General features: G+C 45.3%; 1 protein-coding gene across 1 annotated transcript; it reads right to left on the reverse strand.

The window, feature by feature from the left end:
* Window positions 1-845: 845 nt before the first annotated feature.
* LOC131418201 (signal-regulatory protein beta-1-like) lies at window positions 846-16,514 on the reverse strand. Its single transcript, XM_058562197.1, has 4 exons — window positions 16,442-16,514; window positions 7,922-8,275; window positions 1,818-2,138; window positions 846-1,228 (listed from the first exon to the last, which is right to left on the reverse strand). Exons 1-4 carry the CDS (start codon window positions 16,512-16,514, stop codon window positions 846-848), a joined length of 1,131 nt encoding a protein of 376 aa, XP_058418180.1.
* Between the last annotated feature and the right edge of the window lie 2,795 nt (window positions 16,515-19,309).

Here is a 19,309-nt window from a genome sequence, read left to right on the forward strand (position 1 = left end):
ACTCGACTTCCTTCTGATGTTACCTGAGAGAGAAATAAGACATATTTTGTTCATAGAAATGAGGACTCTGTAGGTCCTTGGGACAATGCCCAGCTGAGGGGGAATGTGTCTCTAATTAGCACATATGTCCTGTACAGGCTGGTGGTGTCTCTCCTCAGGAATTCAGATTTACCCTGATGAGTTTAGCCCAATCACTTGGTCTAATGGCAAGAAGTCTTCAACAACATTCTCCCCATTGCTCCTCAAGTCTTTCTGGAAACCTCCAAACTCTCAGGGATGGTTGAAGCAGGAAAGGAGATCACAGAGGAACTGGAATTTGCATATACTAAATGTGCAGTGAGCAGTTGTGATTATTGCTGGTCCATTGTCAGAAATCAGGGGATAAAGGAGGCCCAGGCGGTGACTACTCATGGTCACCTGGGTGTCTGGTCCAGACTCAAACCCCTTGTCCTCAGGACTCCTTTCCAGAATTTCACAGAGTAGGACGTGAAGGCATCTGCTGGAGTGACATTACTGATGTGGATGGAAAAGTCTAGGATGGAATAGAGGTTAGGCAGAGGTTAGAAAGAGAAGGAGGAGGGAGGTGGGCTGTCATGGATGGTGAACATAACCATTGTTAGGTGGAGAAAGAAAGAGGCAGGACGCTATGAACAGGATGAGCTCCCTCCTTTCTTTCTTGATTCTTTAACATGTATTGATATCAACAGATCTATAAAGATATGTACCGAACTCTTACCAGTGGTGACTCCTGGATTGTGGGATTTAGGGGAGGAGAGCTCACTTCCAATTCTACTTTATATTTATAGACTTCTAGATTATTCAATAATAATCATTAATTACTACTTTCAACATAAAAAAAGATGAGGAATCAGGTCAGTTGGAGTGGAGGCCTCACCAGGTGTTCCACCTGTGTCCTGCTCCTTCTGGTGGGCAGAGGCCTCCACGGTATGCTGTTTGGTGACCACTGGCTGTCCATCATGCTCCACCTGGCAGGTGAGCTCCACATCCTCCCTGTGGGCAGATGAGTTCACCAGGAGCCAGTTCATCTGGATAAAGGTCCCATCCTTGCTCTCTATAAGGGTTGAGGCGGTTTCTGTTCGGGACACGTTTCCGTTCTCCAACCAGGTCAGCTTTAGGTGCTGGGGGTAGAACTTGTTCGCCTCACAAGTGACCACGTTCATCTGGTTCCCTGCCGTCGGGTGTTGGGAAATCTCCAAGGTGGGTGGAACTGCAACAATACAAGGCAGATGCTCTGACTTTATGGAACAGACAGATCACAGAGGAGGGCTCCGTAACTTAGCACCCAACACCCCGGATGGGAATCATCCAGGACAATGCCAGGTATGCAGCAGGCGCTCAAACACTGAGGGGACTCTCTGCATATGAATGAAATCATGAAGCACAGTGCCAGGCACACAGTAGGTGCTCAGCCACTGGTAGCTCCTATTAGGGTCATAATAATTGAAATCAACAAGCACAGCCCCTGGCATGCACTGGGAGCATAATAACTGTAGCAAAATAAATGAAATCACCAAGCAGGTAGGGCCTGGGCTTAGAGTAGGTGCTCAGTAATTGGAGCTGCTATTGGTAAAGTAGATGACGTGACCTAGCACAGAGCTCGGCACGTGGCAGGTGTTCACCTGGCAGCTGCCATTAGAACAGGTGAGTGACCAGCACATCCAGGTGCCTGGTGATTGGGAACGACGGTCAGGAATTAGATTCCAGGAAATCCAGGCCTGGAGCAAACAGCGGAGGGAGGAGCGGGCTTGGGGGCTTGGGGGCAGGTGGGGGCTTGCGCTGGAGTGAGGGGCATCTACCTCGGAGGGTCTCAGACAAGTTGGCCATCCCACGAAGAGGAGGGTCCCCCTGCAGAGTGACGTGGGCCACCTCGCAGATGACCTGGGAGCGAACATCCCCCGGGGCCAGCACCACCTTGGCTGTGCTGGAGACGCTGTAGGAAACGCCGTCTCCCTCTGGGTCCACGTTGGTCTGGGAGGCTGAGAGCTCATTCCCATTTTTGAGCCATTTCAGGGTGATATTTCTGGAGGAGAAGCCGTGGGACTCGCAGGTGAAGCTCACTGTCTGCTCAGGCGTGGCCCTCGCCGTGGGGCCAGATAACACGGGGGGAGAGGGTTTGGCTACAAAAGGAGCATTTATAAACAATAAACATGACTGTGATTATATCACTGACCATAAGCATGTGACACTGTTAATAACTTTCACATCTAATATTTTTAATCCTTCTAACTGTGCGGGGAGGGCGGGTCATCATCCTCATCTTACAGAGGAGGACACACGGGTTCCCAGGGGTGAACTCTGAGGAAGGGGCAGGCAGACACGCAACTCCAGGCCTGAGTTCAAACTTCACCTTCTTTGCTCTGCCAGGTGATTTCCCACCAATCTGGACACAGGAACAAAATTACTGATGGGTCTCATTCTGTATTAATTATTCCTAGCTGGCCTCCCCTGGAAACCTTACCAACTTTGGAGAAAGCGTTTACAGAAGTAAATGCAGGGGAGCAGTGGCACAGCGGGACAGCCATGAAAGCTGGAACCAGGCTGGCCAGTCGACCAGAGGTATGGCCATGGCACATCCCAGTTCCTCATCTGTGAAATGGGGCAGCAGGCATCTCTCTTTCCTGGGGTTGCAGTGAGGGTTAAGTCAGGTAGTGGAAGCATTTTTGCTTTGAATAAAACAGAAGATATTTCACACACACACACAAAAAAACCCCCACAAATCTGTCTTTAACCCAGACTTACGTTATATCCAGAGCTCTTCCTGCAGATATTTATGAATTTACTCCACAGTTCTCATTCTTTCCACTAATTTTGCAGTAGGACTAATATACCAATCTCTGAATTTGAAAAGGAAGTGGTGAAGGGGTGTTTTTCTGAATCTGGATTTTTCCCTTGGGCCGGTTTTTCATTGAAAACAAAGATCACTGATGCTGAGAAAGCCAAAGGTGGGCAATTTCTTAATCATTTTAAATCAGAACAGATAGACATGCCTATGAAGCAGCCACCTCCTGTGTGCTGAAAACATACACAATTCAAGGAATCAAAAGTGAGGGCAGTTTCTCTCTGTAGACGAGTCCTCTAGTATGTCTCCAAATTGTTAATTATTACCCAATGCCTTCTGTAACAGTTGGAAGACAGCAAATGTTACAAATATTTACCTTTGTAAATAATAAACTTGCTTCCTAAAGCTCATCAAACATTTTGAGGACATAGTAAGGAGGTGTCGCTTGAATAAGTCACGTCATAAATACACCAGCAGCCCCGATGCTCCTAGAGGGATGAGATGCTGTGATCAGTCACCATTGATCGAGAGCATCTTGGGAGCCTGACCCTGTCTGATCTCTCTGGGCCCCTCAGCTCCTTAATCCTCATACCAGCCCTGTGAGGGAGGCCCCACTGTGGTCCCATTTATGGGATGAGACTGAAGGATGAACAGGGCTGGCCAAGGGCTCACAGTGGGTAAGGACAGAGCTCATTTCACTGCACACACGACTGATTCGTTTTAGCATCTCTGTCTTTATCCTGAGCCTCAGTTTCTGTTTGTGTACAAAGTAGATCAAAACACCACCTTGGTAGGGGGATGAGGATGTATGTAAAACCCAGAGCCTTTTATACAGTAGGTGCTTAATAAATAATACCTGTGATTATTATGACATGGTGTGGTCATTCCTAGTTCTGAAACTACCTAAAACAAAAGCATAGCAGAGGCACCAAGAGAGTCTCAAATCCTGCTCCCGGAAGCTTCCATGCAAAACACAAATGAAAAAAGCAGTAGAAACCCCCAAATTCTGATTCTCTCCCTTTAAAAAAAAAAAAGTCCCTCAGGAAACAAGTTGATGAATTGGCTTTCAAAACACACACAAGATCAAAGGCGTTTCACTGTAGATCACCTCTTTACAGAAAGCTGAGCATTTTGAAAGTGACAGATGTCGTCAGTGGCAACGTGGTGTGCCAAGGCAGGGATGGCTCAGCACTGAGCAGCGAGTGTTTGCGGGGATTCCAGCTTGTTAGACACATACGTGTTTAAAGATGGGAAGGTTTCCCCAGTGATGAAGCTTGGATCTGAACGAGGTGTCTGAAATGCCTGACTTCGGGGTGGAGAGGGCAGGAAGCCACTATCAGCCCCAGGTACTCCTGGGAGGGTGTCCTGGACACTCCATTCGGGCTTATTTTCTTGGGTTCCAAAGAGCTGTCACTGGCACCTGCTATTCTGAAGCCCACACTCCTAAAGCTGTTATCACAGCCCCAGTAGCAAGAGGAACCACCTTTGTCAGGGGGAAAAATACAACTTTTCCTCCGTGACCTCCGAGAATGTCTAGCTGAGGTCTTCTCTGGCCCGGCTGTGCAGCACAGTCCTCTGGACTAGTTAAATAATTCAGCTGCCCAGACCCATGTCTGATCAATTAAATCAGATTTCCCAGGGTGAAGCAGGGGCTGGGAGTCTTTGTCAACATTTTCCAGGTGATTCTAATGAGCCGCCAAGGTTTGAAAGGCACCCAACCCCATCCCCAAACCCCATTTGTACTTGAGGCCTGGAGAGGAAAGTGACCCGTCCCAGGTCCTATGACTTCGCACATCATAGCTGACATTGCTGGAACATGACTGCACACCAGGCACTGCTCTCAGCACCACAAGCGTTCCTCCTCCAGCCGCTGCTGCTCTGTGGGGTCAGTGCCATCACTGACAGATGAGGACACCCAGGCCCATTGTGGGGAGTGACTCATCAAAGGTCACAGAGCCGGGATGTGGCAGAGCTGGGATGTGAGCCCAGGCAGGTGGCTCTGCCCATGATCTCAACCACTACACACTGACCCTCAGTAACACCCTGACATCACCACGTCTAGGGCTTTCTAGACATCCTTGCAATCCTCACGGACCCCCCGATGGTGGCAGTTATTACCCCCACTTCACAGATGGGGAGACCAAGGACTCAGGGAACTGACTTGTCCAAGACCACATGTCTTTGGGGTGACAACACCCATTGCACACTGAGGGTCTGCTCTCTCCAGGTTCCTGTATTCCTCATCCCATCCTGCAGAGGTTGTGTAATCATCCACCTTCTACAGGTGAGGACACTGAGGCCCAGCAAAGGGAACTGGGTCACACCTTGAAGTAACACCTGGATTTGGGGGTGCCACTCTGTGCTGGGTGATTTAGACAGAGCACCTCAGATCCTTTCAACTCTTGTAACAGGAGTCCATGATTATCCCCATTTTACAGATGGGGAAACTGAGGCTGAGAGAAATTAAGGGACTGTCTCCTCCCCACACTGCATCCTAGCTGGAACCTCCTGTGGCCCCCAGGCTTTCATGTCCATCACCGAGCAAGTGTCCTCCTCCATGAGCCCCACTGACCACCACCCTCCCTCTCCTCTGGGATTCCTGACTTCAAGCAATTACAGGAGGAGTCGCCTCTGGAGTGCCCAGGCCTGGGGACCCTGCAGCGTCAAATGGAAGACACGGGCTCCTGACAACAGGTCTAGAACATGAGCTCTTGCTCACGCAGGGCCCCAGCAGCTCTGGGAAATGCCTCCCCCTCCTCGTCCTCAGTCTGCTGAGCCAGGGTCGGGCTGCACGGTGTTGCTGGAGTGCAGCGGCCCCTCTCCGCTCTGTCCACACCACCCTTCCCAGAGCTGCTCCCGTGAACTGCTCAGTGAAAGACAACGTCACAGCGATGGGGGAGACTCCTCAGTGCTGTGACGTGTGCTGAGCCCTGTGTTTTAGGAACAGGTTCAGCACATCACGAGACACTGGCAGGATCTGTCTGATCTGAGGTTGTAGGGTAGCCCCGCCTCCCCCACAGGACTTTTTTTTTTTTAATGCTTATTGCTGAAGAACAGAACATACAAGATTTAGAGGAGAGGTTGGAGCTTTCTCCACACTTTGACAAGCACAGCGGGGGGCTGCAGAGCAGGGGCTGTGAGTCAGGCTGCTGGGGTTCAATCTTGGCTCCCCTGCCTGCTCACCAGTCAGGTCTCCTCTCTGAGCCTCAGTGTCGTCATCTGTAAAAGGGCAACAGATGGCCCCTCCCTCACAGCACTGGTTATAAGAGTAAATGCTGTGATGGAGACACAGGTGTGGCATGCTGCCGCTCCCTGTTCCCTCCCACCTCCCTCCTTTCTCGTCCAGGGCATCATCTGGGCAGGTAGCTTGGGGACAAGGAGTGAGCCCTCTACTAGGAGGCAGCAGATCTGAGTGGCGGTGGAGCCACTTACTAGCTGTGATGAGCCAGGCAAGGGACGCACCATTGGGAACTTCAGTACTATCTGCAAAATCAAGATAAAGCCACCTTCCCTGCCACTACCCAGGGGTTGTTGGAGGCTTGCTTGCTACCACATCTAGGAGAGAAATTTGGCAATATCCACACAAATTAAAATACACACACCCTTTGACCTAGTAATGCCACCTCCAGTGGCCTCTCCCCCTTGAGTAGGTGGTGCGTGGACAACGTTATGCCCTGCAGCACTGTTTTAATATCCTAAGGTCAGGAACAACTTACATACATGGACAGAAGACTGTAGAATGAAGGATGTTATCTCCATATGATGGAGGTTATGAAACAATGGGCAGCTCTAGGTGCTGATATGAAATGCTTGATTGGAGATGATGTGGTCGAAGGTAGGGAGAGTTCCCCAGTTACCTCGGCCCTCAGTGTCTGAATGCGAGGGGCATTCTAAACCTTCGGGAAACTGATGAAAAGGAGAAGTCTGGCTTGCTGTTAAACAGTTTGGAGTAAGGAAATTTTATTCACACCTACTATGCACCAGGCTCTTTGATGGAAAGAGTGCCCAACACTGTGCAAGAAGGAGCCTGCCTGGAATCAGATCAGTTTCAGGAATGAAACGCCACTTAGGGATTCCTCTCAGTTTGACGTTTCTGAGGATGAAATGAAGAAACACACGTTCTCCCTCCCTGCCCTGCATGGATTTCCCCTCACTCACTGGCCATGTGGTCGTGGGCAAGTTCTCTGTCATCTCTTGGCCTCAGGCTCCCCATCTAGACATGGGGGGTGGGGCCGGATGGGTCTAAGGGTCTTTCCTGTGCTGACATTCCAGGATTCAGGATCCTGGGCCTCTGGTAGAAAACCTTAAATCAGCATCTTTGCTGCCTCAACGGGGAAACCGTGAGTCACACTCATGTGGGGAACCTCTTCCCTGGGTGAGGGACATCTGAGATGGCCCAGCTCTGCCCAGTGCTTTCAGTGACTGTGTGAGTTGGTCCCTGAGTCACACAAGAGTTTTCTGGACAGACACACAGCAAACACCCAACCTATGTGTATCTCCTGCAGCCAGACTGTCAGAGTAAATAGAGTCTGGGCCTCTTAGGGATTCCTCTCAGTTTGACGTTTCTGAGGATGAAATGAAGAAACACACGTTCTCCCTCCCTGCCCTGCATGGATTTATCCTCTCAGGAAGGGAAGAGGACGTGAGCCTCCTGGGAGAAGAGCCTTTGCCTGCTGTGTCCACTGCTGCTTCCACAGCACAGAGCAGAGCCTGCCACACAGTAGGTGCTCAGTAAGTGCTGAGTAAAGGAAGACTCGGCCACATTGAGGGGCACTCTGGGGGCAGGGGCGAGGTCTGGCCCTATGACTGGGCGAGTCACTCAGAATTTCAGTTCCCTCATCCCTGGAACAAAGGGCTGGATGGGATGGAAAAGGCAAGGCCTGTGGAGCCAGGCAGATGGGGGTTCAGACTTTTCCCCCCATTTACCAGCTGTGGGGCCTTGAGAAACTAGCACGACCTCTCCAGGCCTCAACTTTCCTGATCTGTGGAAGGGGGTGAAATCAGATCTTGAATATAAGCACCCACTGCCACACCTGATTCTTGTTCCTCAAAGAATGGAGGGCGTTATTATTGACTTGTTGTCATGCACCAGGGGTTGAAGGAGGCCCACGCTGTACTCACCACTCACGGTGAGCTGGGTGCCTGGTCCAGACTTAAACTCCACGTCATCAGGGCTCCCTTTCTGGAATTTCACACAGTAGTAGATACCAGTGTCTGCTGGGGTGATGTTACTGATGCGAATGGAATAGTCCGTGCTGTTTCTCTTTGTGGTGTCTGCAACATTTTCTACTCGGGGGAAGTGGCCTCCTTTGAAACTGTAGATTAACTCCCGGCCTGGCCCGGTCCCCCTGAACCACTGAGTGGGCCCCACAGGGAGCAGGGAGGTCATGGTGCAGCGCAGAGTGGCCGTCTCTCCAGCTGCAACAGACACTGACTTCTCAGGCTGAATCACCTGCAGCTCCTCACCTGCCACTCCTGGAGGGGAACAGACCCGTTATTTATTCATCCTTATGTGATCTTGTGGGTTTTCTCAAGTGTTTGTCAACAGCAGCTTTCTCTGACTGAGCGCACACAATGAGTGTGCCTTGAGCTCAGCACGTTGCATAGACCAAACCTCATGTAACCCTCACAACGAGCCTGTCATGTGAGACTACCCCAGATGGTGAACTGAGGCACAGAGAGGCTGAGCGACGCGGCAGAGTGTGGGTCTGAGTGCCTGAGCCTTCTCTGGGAGTTTCGTGCTTCACCAAATATTCTGGATGTCCAATTTCTGGCCTCATGGAGGGTTGCACTTCTGGACCTTGGCGTTGGGTGGGACCATGAAAGTATTTTAGACCACTGGTTTGCAGCAGAAGTGATGAAGGAATTTTGTGGGATACGCATTTCACTGCAAGAACATCTATGGATCAACTTCCCTCTTCCACAGAGATCCACATGCTCGTGATGGGTCTGCTCCACCAACCTGGATACTTGAGTGGCAGTGATGGCTCAGCTCCCAACACACAATGAACATGTAGATTAAATAAGATCTAAAACACTGTTTCAAGTTCCTGGGATTACTTTCCACAGCATAATCATGTTTTATAGTTTCCTACTCCTGCTGTAACAAATTACCCAAAACGTTGTGGTTTAAAACAACAGAAATTTATTGACTTGTCATTATGGAGGTCAGAAGTACACAACTGCTGTTACAGGAATATAATCCAGGGGTCAGCCAAGCTGCATTTCTTCTGGAAGCTCTCTTCCTTGCCCTCCAAATTCTAGATGCTGCCCACATTCCTTTACCCCTGGATCCTTTTATTCCAGTCACTTCTTATTACTCCTATTGCTCCTGTTACTCCTGTTACTCCAGCCTTTTGCTTCCATTGTCACTTGTCCTTGTCAATCTTTGACTTTCCTGACTCCTTCTTATAAGGACTCTTGTTGCATTGGGCTCACCTTGATAATCAATGATAATCTCCCCATATCAAACATCTTAACTTAGTCACTCATGCAGAATCTCTTTTGCTAGGTAAAGTAAAATATTGACAGGTTCTGGGTATTAGGACATGGGCTTCTTTGAGGGGCCAATGTTCTGTCTCCCACACACATCTCTGCTAACTTTCAGAAACTATTTGCCATAATAGAAACCTAAGTGTGTGGCATTGTCTCACAAGGTGAAGGACAAGGCAACTCATTGGAATTTGGAAAAAGGGCTATTCAAGCAGTGCTCTGGAGAAATAGTTTGAAAAATAAAACTAGAAATCAATAACAGAAGGAGAAATGGAATATTCATAAATATAAAGAAATCAAACAACGTACCCGCAAAAAACAACAAGTCAAAGAAGAAACCACAAGGGAAATTAGAGAATACCTTGAGGCCAATGAAAACCAAAACACAAGATACCAAAAGTTATGAGATGCAGTGGAAGCAGGGCTAGAGGGAAATGTACAGCTGTCAATGCAGACATTTAGAAAGAGGAAAGATCATAAATCAATAACTTAACTATACACCTTCAGAAATTAGAAAAAGAATTGCAAAATAATTACAAAATCCAAAGGTAGCAGGAGGAAGGAAATAATAAAGATTAGTGCAGAGATAAATAAAATGTGAATAGACAAACAACAGAGAAAATCAAAAAAAGCAAGAGTGGTTCTTCAAAAAAATCAACAAAATTGAGAAACCTTTAGCTAGATTGACTAAGAAAAACAGAGAGAAGACCCAAATAACTAAAATCAAATTAAAGGACACTACTATAATTTTACGGAAATAAAAGAGATTATAACAGAGTACTGTGAAAAAGTGTACACCAATAAATTGGATAACCTAGATAAAATGGGCAAATTCCTAGAAACACAATTTACCAAGACTGAATCAGGAAGAAACAGAAAATCTGAATAGACCTATAACTAGGAAGGAGATTGAAATCAATAGCAAAAAATGTCCCAACAAAGAAAAGCTCACAACCACTAGGCTTCACTGGTGAATTTTACCAAACATTTAAAAAAGAACTAGCACTAATCCTCTTCAAATTCTTGCAAAAAATTGAAGAGGAAAGAAGTGTTCCTATCTTATTCAGAGTCATTCTAGACTCATATACAGGCCAGCATTATCCTAATACCAAAACCAGACAAATGCACTTAAAAAAACTACAGACCAATATCTCTTATGAAAATTTAAGCAACAATTCACAACAAAATATTAGAAAACCAAATTTAACAGCATTTAACAAAAATTGTACACTATGACCAAGTGGGATTTATTCCTGGAACGCAAGGATGGTTCAACCTATGAAAATCAAACAATGTAATGTACCATGTTAATAGAATGAAGAGAAAAAACCTCACATGATCATCTTATTTGATGTACAAAAAGCATTTGACAAAAGTCAACATTGTTCAGATAAAAACAATCAATAAACTAGAAATAGATGGAAATGCACAAAATGACAAAATGATAAAGTCATATATGAAAAACCCACAGCGAACATCATACAAGATGGAGAAAGTCTGAAAGGTTTTCCCCTAAGATCAGAAACAAGACAAGGATGCCCACTTTCACCACTTCTATTCAACACAATACTGGAAGTTCCAGAAAAAGCAGTTAGGCAAGAAAGATTGTGAAGACATTCAAATTGGAAAGGAAGAAGTAAAACTATCTCTGTTTGCACATGACGTGATTTTCTATGTAACAACTCTAAAGATTATACACACACACACAAACTAATGGAGCTAATAAATGAATTCAGCAAAGATGCAGGATACAAAATCAACAGACAAAAATCAGCTGCATTTCTATACACTAGTGATGTACAATCCAAAAATGAAATCAAGCAAACAATTCCATTTACAATAGCATCAAAATTTAACCATGGAGATGAAAGACTTGTACACTGACAAGTAGAAAACATTGCTGAAAGAAATTAAAGAAGACATAAATGAATGGAAAAACATCCCGTGTTCACGGATTGGAAGACTTCATATTGTTAAGATAAGTATTGAATATTACGTAAAACAATCTACAGATTCAATACAATCCCTGTGTAAATCTCAATGGCAGAAATATCTTTTGGAGAAATAGAAAAGCCCATTCTGAAAGTCATATGAAATCTCGGGGGACTCTAAATCACCAAACAACCTTGAAAAAGAAGAGCATATTTGGAGGACTCACACTTCCTGATATAGAAACTTACTACAAAGCTACAATAATCAACATAGTGTCGTACTGACATTAGAACAGTTATAGAGACCAACGGAATAGAATAGAAACCCCAGAAATAAACCCTCACATATATGGTCCAGTGATTTTCAGCAAGGGTGCCAAGACCACTCAATGGGGAAAGGACAGTGTTTTCAACAAATGCTGCTGGGAAAACTGGATATCTACATGCAGAAGAATGAAGTTGGACATTTACTTGACACCAGAAACACAAAAGAACTCAAAATGGATAAAAGACTACATATAAGAGTTAAACTATAAAATTCTGAGAAAAAACAATAGTAAAACCCTTCATGACATTGGATGTGGCAATGATTTCTTGGATATGACACCGAACGTACAGGTAACAACAAAAAAATATGTAAACTGGATTTCATCAAAGTTAAAAACTTTTGTGCACAGAGGACACTATCAAGACAGTGAAAAAAGGACTCACAGAGGGGGGAGAATGTTTGCAAAGCATATATCTCATAAGGGATTTATATCCAGAATACATAAAGAACTCCTACAATTCAACAACAAAAAGACAGACAATACAATTAAAAAATGGACAAAGGACTTGAATAGACATTTCTCCAAAGAAGATATACAAATGGTCAGTAAGCACATGAAAAGATGTTCAACAACACTAGTCGTTAGAAAAATGCAAATCAAAACACTATGAGATACTCCTTCACAACTCTTGGGATGGCTTTTATCAAAAACAAAATAAAAAACAGAAAACAAGCATTGGCAAAGATGTGGAGAAATTGAAACACTTGTGCCTTGCTGGTAGGGATATAAATGGTGCAGCCACTGTGGAAACCAGTGGCGATTTCTTAAAAAGTTTAATATAGAATTTACCATATGGACACAATAATTCCACTCTTAGGTATATACCCCAATATATCAAAAGCTGAGATTTAGACACATGTTCTTCAATGTCCATGGCAGCATTATTCACAATAGCCAAAATATAGTAGAAACAACCCAAATTTCCATCAAGAAATGAATAGATAAACAAAATATGGTATATATACACATATGTGTTAAGTAAAGTAATTCAGCCTTAAGAAGCAATGACATTTTGAAATGTCCTATAACATAGATGGACCTTGAAAATATTATGGTAAGTGAAATAAGCGAGATAGAAAAAGACAAATATATGATTCCACTTATATAAAATACCTAGAACAGAGAACTGCCCAGATACAAAAAGTAGATCAAAGGTTATCAGGGGCTAGGGGCAGGGGGAAGGAAACGGGATTTTCTGTTGAATGGGAATAGAATTTCTGCTTAGGATGTTGAAAAGTTCTAGAAATGTATGGTGGAGCTTGTTTCACAACATTGTGAACGTACTTCACGCCACTGAATTGTATCCTCAAAAATGGTTAAAATAGGAGGTTTTCTGTTATGTATATTTTACCACAATCAAAAATATGTACTAAAACAAGGTGATAGTCCCATGTAGAGCTTTTGAATTGGACTAAATGACTCAAGGAAACAGATAAAACGTGTGCTTGCAAAGGCTGATAGATTAAAGATACCGCTGTGGGAGCAAGCAAGGAAGCAGTAGACTTCAAACTTGTGTTTTGAAAAGAATTGTGGGTGGTTGACTGTGTTTGGACAATGAGTTACGTTGAAGGGACACGAGTCACCTTTGGACCAATCACTGAACTGCATCTGCAAGAATTTCCAGTTCCATTTCACTGCCTCAGGGACTAGCCAGTTTCTGGATATACAGAGAAATAGAAAAGCATTCCTTCTTGTTTGAAGTGTCCTAAAACACAGGCATCAATTCTGGTGGCAGGGATATCAATCAGAGGAGCAGGCTGTTGTGGCACCACAAATAAATGCTGTGATCTTTTCTGTTTCTTAGCTACTCCTCAGGGAGAAAATTTGTGTTCAGCTTTGCAGAGTGTGAGCTGGTAAAACCCACCACTAAGCCTGTTTGTAACCAAACCTGCCTCCTAAGGAAGCACATGCTACTCCAGGGCAGGTCCTTTGGTGTGCCCAGAACATCAGGTGGTTTGGGTTTTTAAGTCTGCAGACGAAGATGGGAACTGCTAAGACAAAAATGGGGAGAAATATGAATGAATCTCGGAGGGAGAAATGGAAGGAATAGAGGAGGGAGGAGAGAAGAGGGAACAGAGGGTCGAAAGGAGCCATGGAATGGCAAAACCTCTGCCATTTGTGTATCTCTAAATCCCGTAGCTACATCTCTGGCTGAGACCTTTCCCCTGAACTCTGGACTTGTATGTGCAACCACCATGGCCATGTTCCTTGGATTGAAATAAAGTCTGTAGTTAACATGTCCCAAACAGAACTCCTGAATGTCCCCCACAGCCCTCTGTATCTCAGCTGAGGCACCATTACTCTTCCAGATGCTCAGGCCCCAAATCCTAGGAGTCTTCCTGTCCCATCCCAATCCTATGCATCAGGAAATCCTGTTAGCTCCACTCCAGCACGCATCCAAAATCTGGCCTCTTTCCACTACCTCTACTAGCTACTGTCCTGGCGCAAGCCACTTCTTCTTCTTTGCATGAAGGCAATGACCTCTTAAACGCTCTTAGTTGCTTCTATCTAGTCCTGTTGTAGTCTGTTCTCAACCAAATGCTAGAATAATGTAAAATTCATGTCAGTTCTCTCTTCAAATCCTTGCAATGACAGCCACGCCACTCAGAGCAAAAGCCCAAATCCTTGAACACAGCAGGGAGATCCTACTCTTAGGGCCTTTGCACGTGCTGTTCCCTGTCAGGAAGGCTCTTCCCCCAGATCACCACATGGCTCACTTCTGCGCATTCTTTTTCTCTTTGCTTAAATTTCCCCTTCTCAGGGATGCCCACCCTGACTACCTGTTTAAAATACATCCCACCCAACAGAGACTCCCAATTCTGTTATCCAGCTATACTTTAATTTTTTCCTTAACACTTATCACGTTCTACTGCACTACATTATTCACTTATTATGTCTATTGTTACTGTAAATTCCCCACTAAGATATAAACTCCATGAGGACAACTACTTTGTCTCTTTCATTCACCAATGCACCCCAAGTTCCCATGTGAGCTCCTCGCAACATTGTAGGTATCCAATTAATATTTGTATGATGTGTGAATTGCCCAGTGTGACGCCTCCCTGAGACCCTGAAGTCTATTTAAAGTGGTTAATCTTTATGGAAATTCTGTCAGAAACTCGGTTTCCCAAGTAGATGACTTGGTGAAAAACAAAAGTAAATTGCATATATGCAGGAAGCAGAAGAGCCCAGGAGAAGAAAACCACAAACCCTCTTCCCCACACCCCATCCTTCCCAATACTCAGTTGCAGAAACTGCAGAAATCTCATAGGATGGAGGTGGCGTTATGATGAGACCCATGAGCTCCACTGCCTGAGTTCAAATCATAGCTCTGCCATTTACCATTGAGAGACCCTGAACCTCTCTGTGCTTCCGTTTTCTTTCTGTAAGGTAGAGGTGACAAGAGTATCTACCTTGGATGTAATGATCACATTAGATAACAGCTCTAGGCATTTCCAACAGTGTCTGGACATGGGGAGTGTTCAAGAAATTATAGTAATTACTCATTAGATTCCTAGGTCATGGAGGCTTCAGCTGACATTACATGATAGAATATGAATATGGATAAAGATATGGATATGAATATGGATATGAATATAGTTATAGTACAGATCAGATAAGCAGGAGTCTCTGTATCTTTATCCTCATCTCTCCTCCTCACCTCTATCCAGCATGGAAGAAGGACTCCAAGTTAGTAACACACAAATAGGGAAGGTTTGCTTCTCTGAAGAGTTTGGGGAGGGTAAGGGTTAAATTTACAGAAGTAGAAAAGGAGCGATGTTGGCTGCCAGACGGGGAAAGTTAAACATCTGTTCAATGTGTATCTCATATAGACTGAAAATGATTTGAAGAAATCAATAAGGAAAGTTTTTTCAAAAATCGCGTGTGTGTGTGTGTATGTACTTCTTCACACCAACTCATACACATGCACACACACATAAATACATGCATTCACAAATAGATATAAAAGTGTGGCTTAGCACTAGTATACAAGGTTGTTTGGAGGATTAAATGAAATCATAACATATGTTATATATATTAACTCAGGAAAACAATTGACACATAGGAACCACCCAACACATCATTAACAAAGATTTGCGAGTACACACAGCAGAAGTGGAACTCTGGTGATCTGTCAGGGGCGTGATGGTGATGACTTTTCTTCTGTTTGCTTCTCTGTACTTTCTGATTTTTCTGCAATCAGCCTCCACTGAGAAGCCGAGCAGCATAACGTGGTTAAAGGAATGAACTCTGAGGGCCGGCCCGGTGGCGCAAGCGGTTAAGTGCGCGCTCCACTTCGGCGGCCCGGGGTTTGCGTTTGGATCCCGGGCGTGCACCGACACACCGCTTGTTAAGCCATGCTATGGCGGTGTCCCATATAAAGTAGAGGAAGATGGGCACAGATGTTAGCTCAGGCCTATCTTCCTCAAGGAAAAAAGGAGAGGATTGGCATCGGATGTTAGCTCAGGGCTAGTTCCCCTCACAAAAAGGAATGAACTCTGGAGCTGGTCGGCCTGGACTTGAATCCCGGCTGCTCCACTGCCTTAGGTAGATGACACTGGGCATCTCCAACTCTGCCTCAGTTTCCCCATCAGTAAATCAGGGATAATCATCATAGCTATCACACAGGGTTGCTGTGAGGATTAGACGAGTTAATGCACACAAAATTGTCCTTGTTGCTGTTTGAAGCACCATCTGTTTCGACGCCTATGGTGACCAGTTGCAGGTGATAGATCCACAGAGAAATCACTCAGATCCCTGATTTCATGCTCTCAGATGGTGCCTGGTCCTGGGCCACCTGTGGTAGCATTGGGCTGTACCCATATTTACCTGGAGGCCCTAAAAGTCCAGGGGCAGAGGGAAGGGCTACTACACCAAGCAATGCTCACCTGTTAGTCCCAGCAGTAGAGTCAGCAGCAGGCAAGGAGGAGGGGGGAGTGGCTGGGAGGCAGGGACAGGCATCCTGGAGGCCTGAGGAGCCTGCTCTGTCCCAGTGTGTGTGCTGGGGAGAACCCTGACTTCCGTGCTCTGTGGAGAGGAGGGAAGGCCCGCCTCCAGTCACATAAGAGGAAGCGCCAATGACAGGGTGACGTGGCTGTGACAGCAACTTTCTTCCAGATTCTAGACAGTTCCTGCTTCTAGATTGTGAAACAGGAATCAGGCAGAGAAGGCAGCTACAATTGAGGAGTTACTCATCTTCTATTTTCAGAGAGACATGGACAGGCCTAGCAGAATAATGCTTCCTCCTGTCAACAAAAAGAATCATTTCCTGACTTCTTTCAGGAGAGGAAGTGGGTTATATGACCAGCAATTACACTCCCAGGCATTTTTTTCAGAGAAATGAAAACTGATATCTGCACAAAAACCCACGCATGAATGTTTATAGCAGCTTTCTTTGTAATAGCAAAACTGGGACACATCCAAAATGCTCAATAATAACTGAGCAAAACAAACTGTGGTGCATCCATTGCAAGTAAGTACCACTCAGCAATAAGAATGAATTATTTATATGTGCAACACTTGTAAGTTTCTCGAAGGCATTATGTTGAGTGAACAGGTTCAGTCTCAAAATGTCACATACTGTATGATTCTGCATATATAACATTCTTGAAATTACAGAGAGAGAAAACAGGCATTTGCCAGAGGTTTGGTATGGTGTGGATGGGTGTCACTCTAAAGGGCCAGCACAAGACAAACCTTTGTGGTCATGGAATTGTTCTGATCCTGATATGGTGGTGGTTACACAAACACACACACGAGGACCAGCATAAGTAAAAGGTGGGAATGTTACAAGATTCAGCATAAACAACAATCTCATAGTCGTTATAACATAGACACTGAGTAGTAAGTCATCCACAATTATAGTATAATTATATTAGGGTGATGGGGAATAGAGGGTGTGCATGTATGGCATGATGTCAAGAGTAACAGAACATTATAACCTCCCCATCATAGTGGAAATTCAATAAATAATGCCTAAGAGTGAGATTCAAGAAGTAGCAATATAAGTGAATTGGATGCAATAGGGCCGTAAAATCTAAAATAATCTGTTAAAAAGTTGAAAATAGCTGCATCTGGGAGGTGGAAAATGAGACGTTAAGAAGACTCCAGTTTTCATCTGTAGAACTTGTAGGACTATTTGACTCTCAAAGCGTGTGTGTATGTACTTTTGATAAGTGTAGAAACTAATTTTAGATAATTAGATTAATGTAATCAGAGTTGCACATAAAAAGAATGTCCATACTATTAGCTTTAGTAAGAGAGTTTCATAGGCTTATGGGGTATAAGACTGATGTTTAAAACTCAATTACAATCCTATACAGTAGTCAAAAACCACTATAAAACAAAAACAAAAAGTCAAAAACAATAACCATAATTTTTAAAGATTCCTTAAATTAGGTGCCGGCCCCGTGGCATAGGGGTTAAGTGCGTGCGCTCCGCTGCTGGCAGCCCGGGTTTGGATCCCGGGTGTGCACCGATGCACCGCTTCTCGGGCCATGCTGTGGCGGCATCCTGCATAAAGTGGAGGAAGATCCGCACGGATGTTAGCTCAGGGCTAGTCCTCCTCTGCAAAAAGAAGAGGATTGGCATGGATGTTAGTTCAGGGCTGATCTTCCTCACACGCACAAAAAAAGATTCCATAAACTAGAAAGCATTAAAGATAGCTTTAATTAGGGATGCATAAGACCATTATAGGCGAACCAGCTGCTCACCTGTAGAGCTGAGTACAGGTGAGCTTACTTGGGCTAACAATGGGCTTGTAAGTAGCCTGCTGCAGACGATATGAGGTTGACCTGGATGGGAGGCTGTGCCTCATGCTGCACCTTACAGATGAGCACCCACTCAGACTCCTGCACCGACAGATTCACCAACTGCGGTCTTTCCAGGATGTAGGTCCCATCGCCATTCTGCTTAGATGTGGGTTGCTCAGCTCCCTTGAACATATGGCAGTTCTCCAGCCACGTGAGATGCACACACTCTGGATGGAATTTCTGCACATGTCAGGTAAGAATCACCAATTCCAAGGAGGGTGAAGACTGGGACACTGTCACTGCGCAACCAATGTAACTTGCTTCCCGTCAGAAAGGACCAGTTTGGAGGTTTTCATCCAGATCTGCATATCCTGCTGGGTGCACATTTTTCTTATTTCTGCTGGACAACAAAAAAGGGCACAGAAAAACTGAATGGTGAATGGGATCATCCCCGAGAATTGTTATAGCAGGCAGCTGAAGGCCAGCTCTCTCAGGGAGAGAGAGAATGCAGGTCAGAGCCCCTATTGTGAAGATGTGTTGTTCTGCCAGCCCGGCATGCTGCCCACCCTCTCACTGGTAGTGACATGGCTATAATACAGGCAGGCACAGAGGCTCACATTCCTGTGGGGAGCTGTCCTTGCCCACTTCATGCAGTTCTGGTGAGCTGTCAGTCCTCTGCTTACCTCTGGCTCACCCAGGCCTGGCCAATCCTCATTTTCCCTTCTCCGGAAAAGCCAGTCATTCATTCTCGCAAGCGGATCCAAGCTGGACCAAGAAAAGCAGTGCTCTCCTCTGGGTCTGAACTTCTAGTGGGCAGCTCCCCCCTAGTGGAGAAAGTCATCTGAGGACACAAACGGTGAGATGGAGGGAGGAGGAGAAAGAAAAGGGGCAGGAGAGGAGGAGGAGAAGCAGGAAGAAGAGGAGGAAGAGAGAAAGAAAGGTAGAGAAAGGAGAGAGAGAGACAGCACACTGAGCAGTAGAGAGAATGAGAATCCCGCACCTGCA

This window comes from Diceros bicornis, chromosome 19 (genome assembly GCF_020826845.1).
Source record: "Diceros bicornis minor isolate mBicDic1 chromosome 19, mDicBic1.mat.cur, whole genome shotgun sequence".
Classification (NCBI taxonomy): domain Eukaryota; kingdom Metazoa; phylum Chordata; class Mammalia; order Perissodactyla; family Rhinocerotidae; genus Diceros; species Diceros bicornis.

Coding starts and splice junctions, on each gene's coding strand:
- LOC131418201 (XM_058562197.1), bottom strand. CDS start 16,514: ATGCCTGTCCCTGCCTCCCAGCCACTCCCCCCTCCTCCTTGCCTGCTG. Junction 2,139..7,921: donor CACCCAGCTCACCGTGAGTG/GTGAGTACAGCG, acceptor CTCCTTTTGTAG/CCAAACCCTCTCCCCCCGTG. Junction 1,229..1,817: donor CTTGTCTGAGACCCTCCGAG/GTAGATGCCCCT, acceptor GTATTGTTGCAG/TTCCACCCACCTTGGAGATT.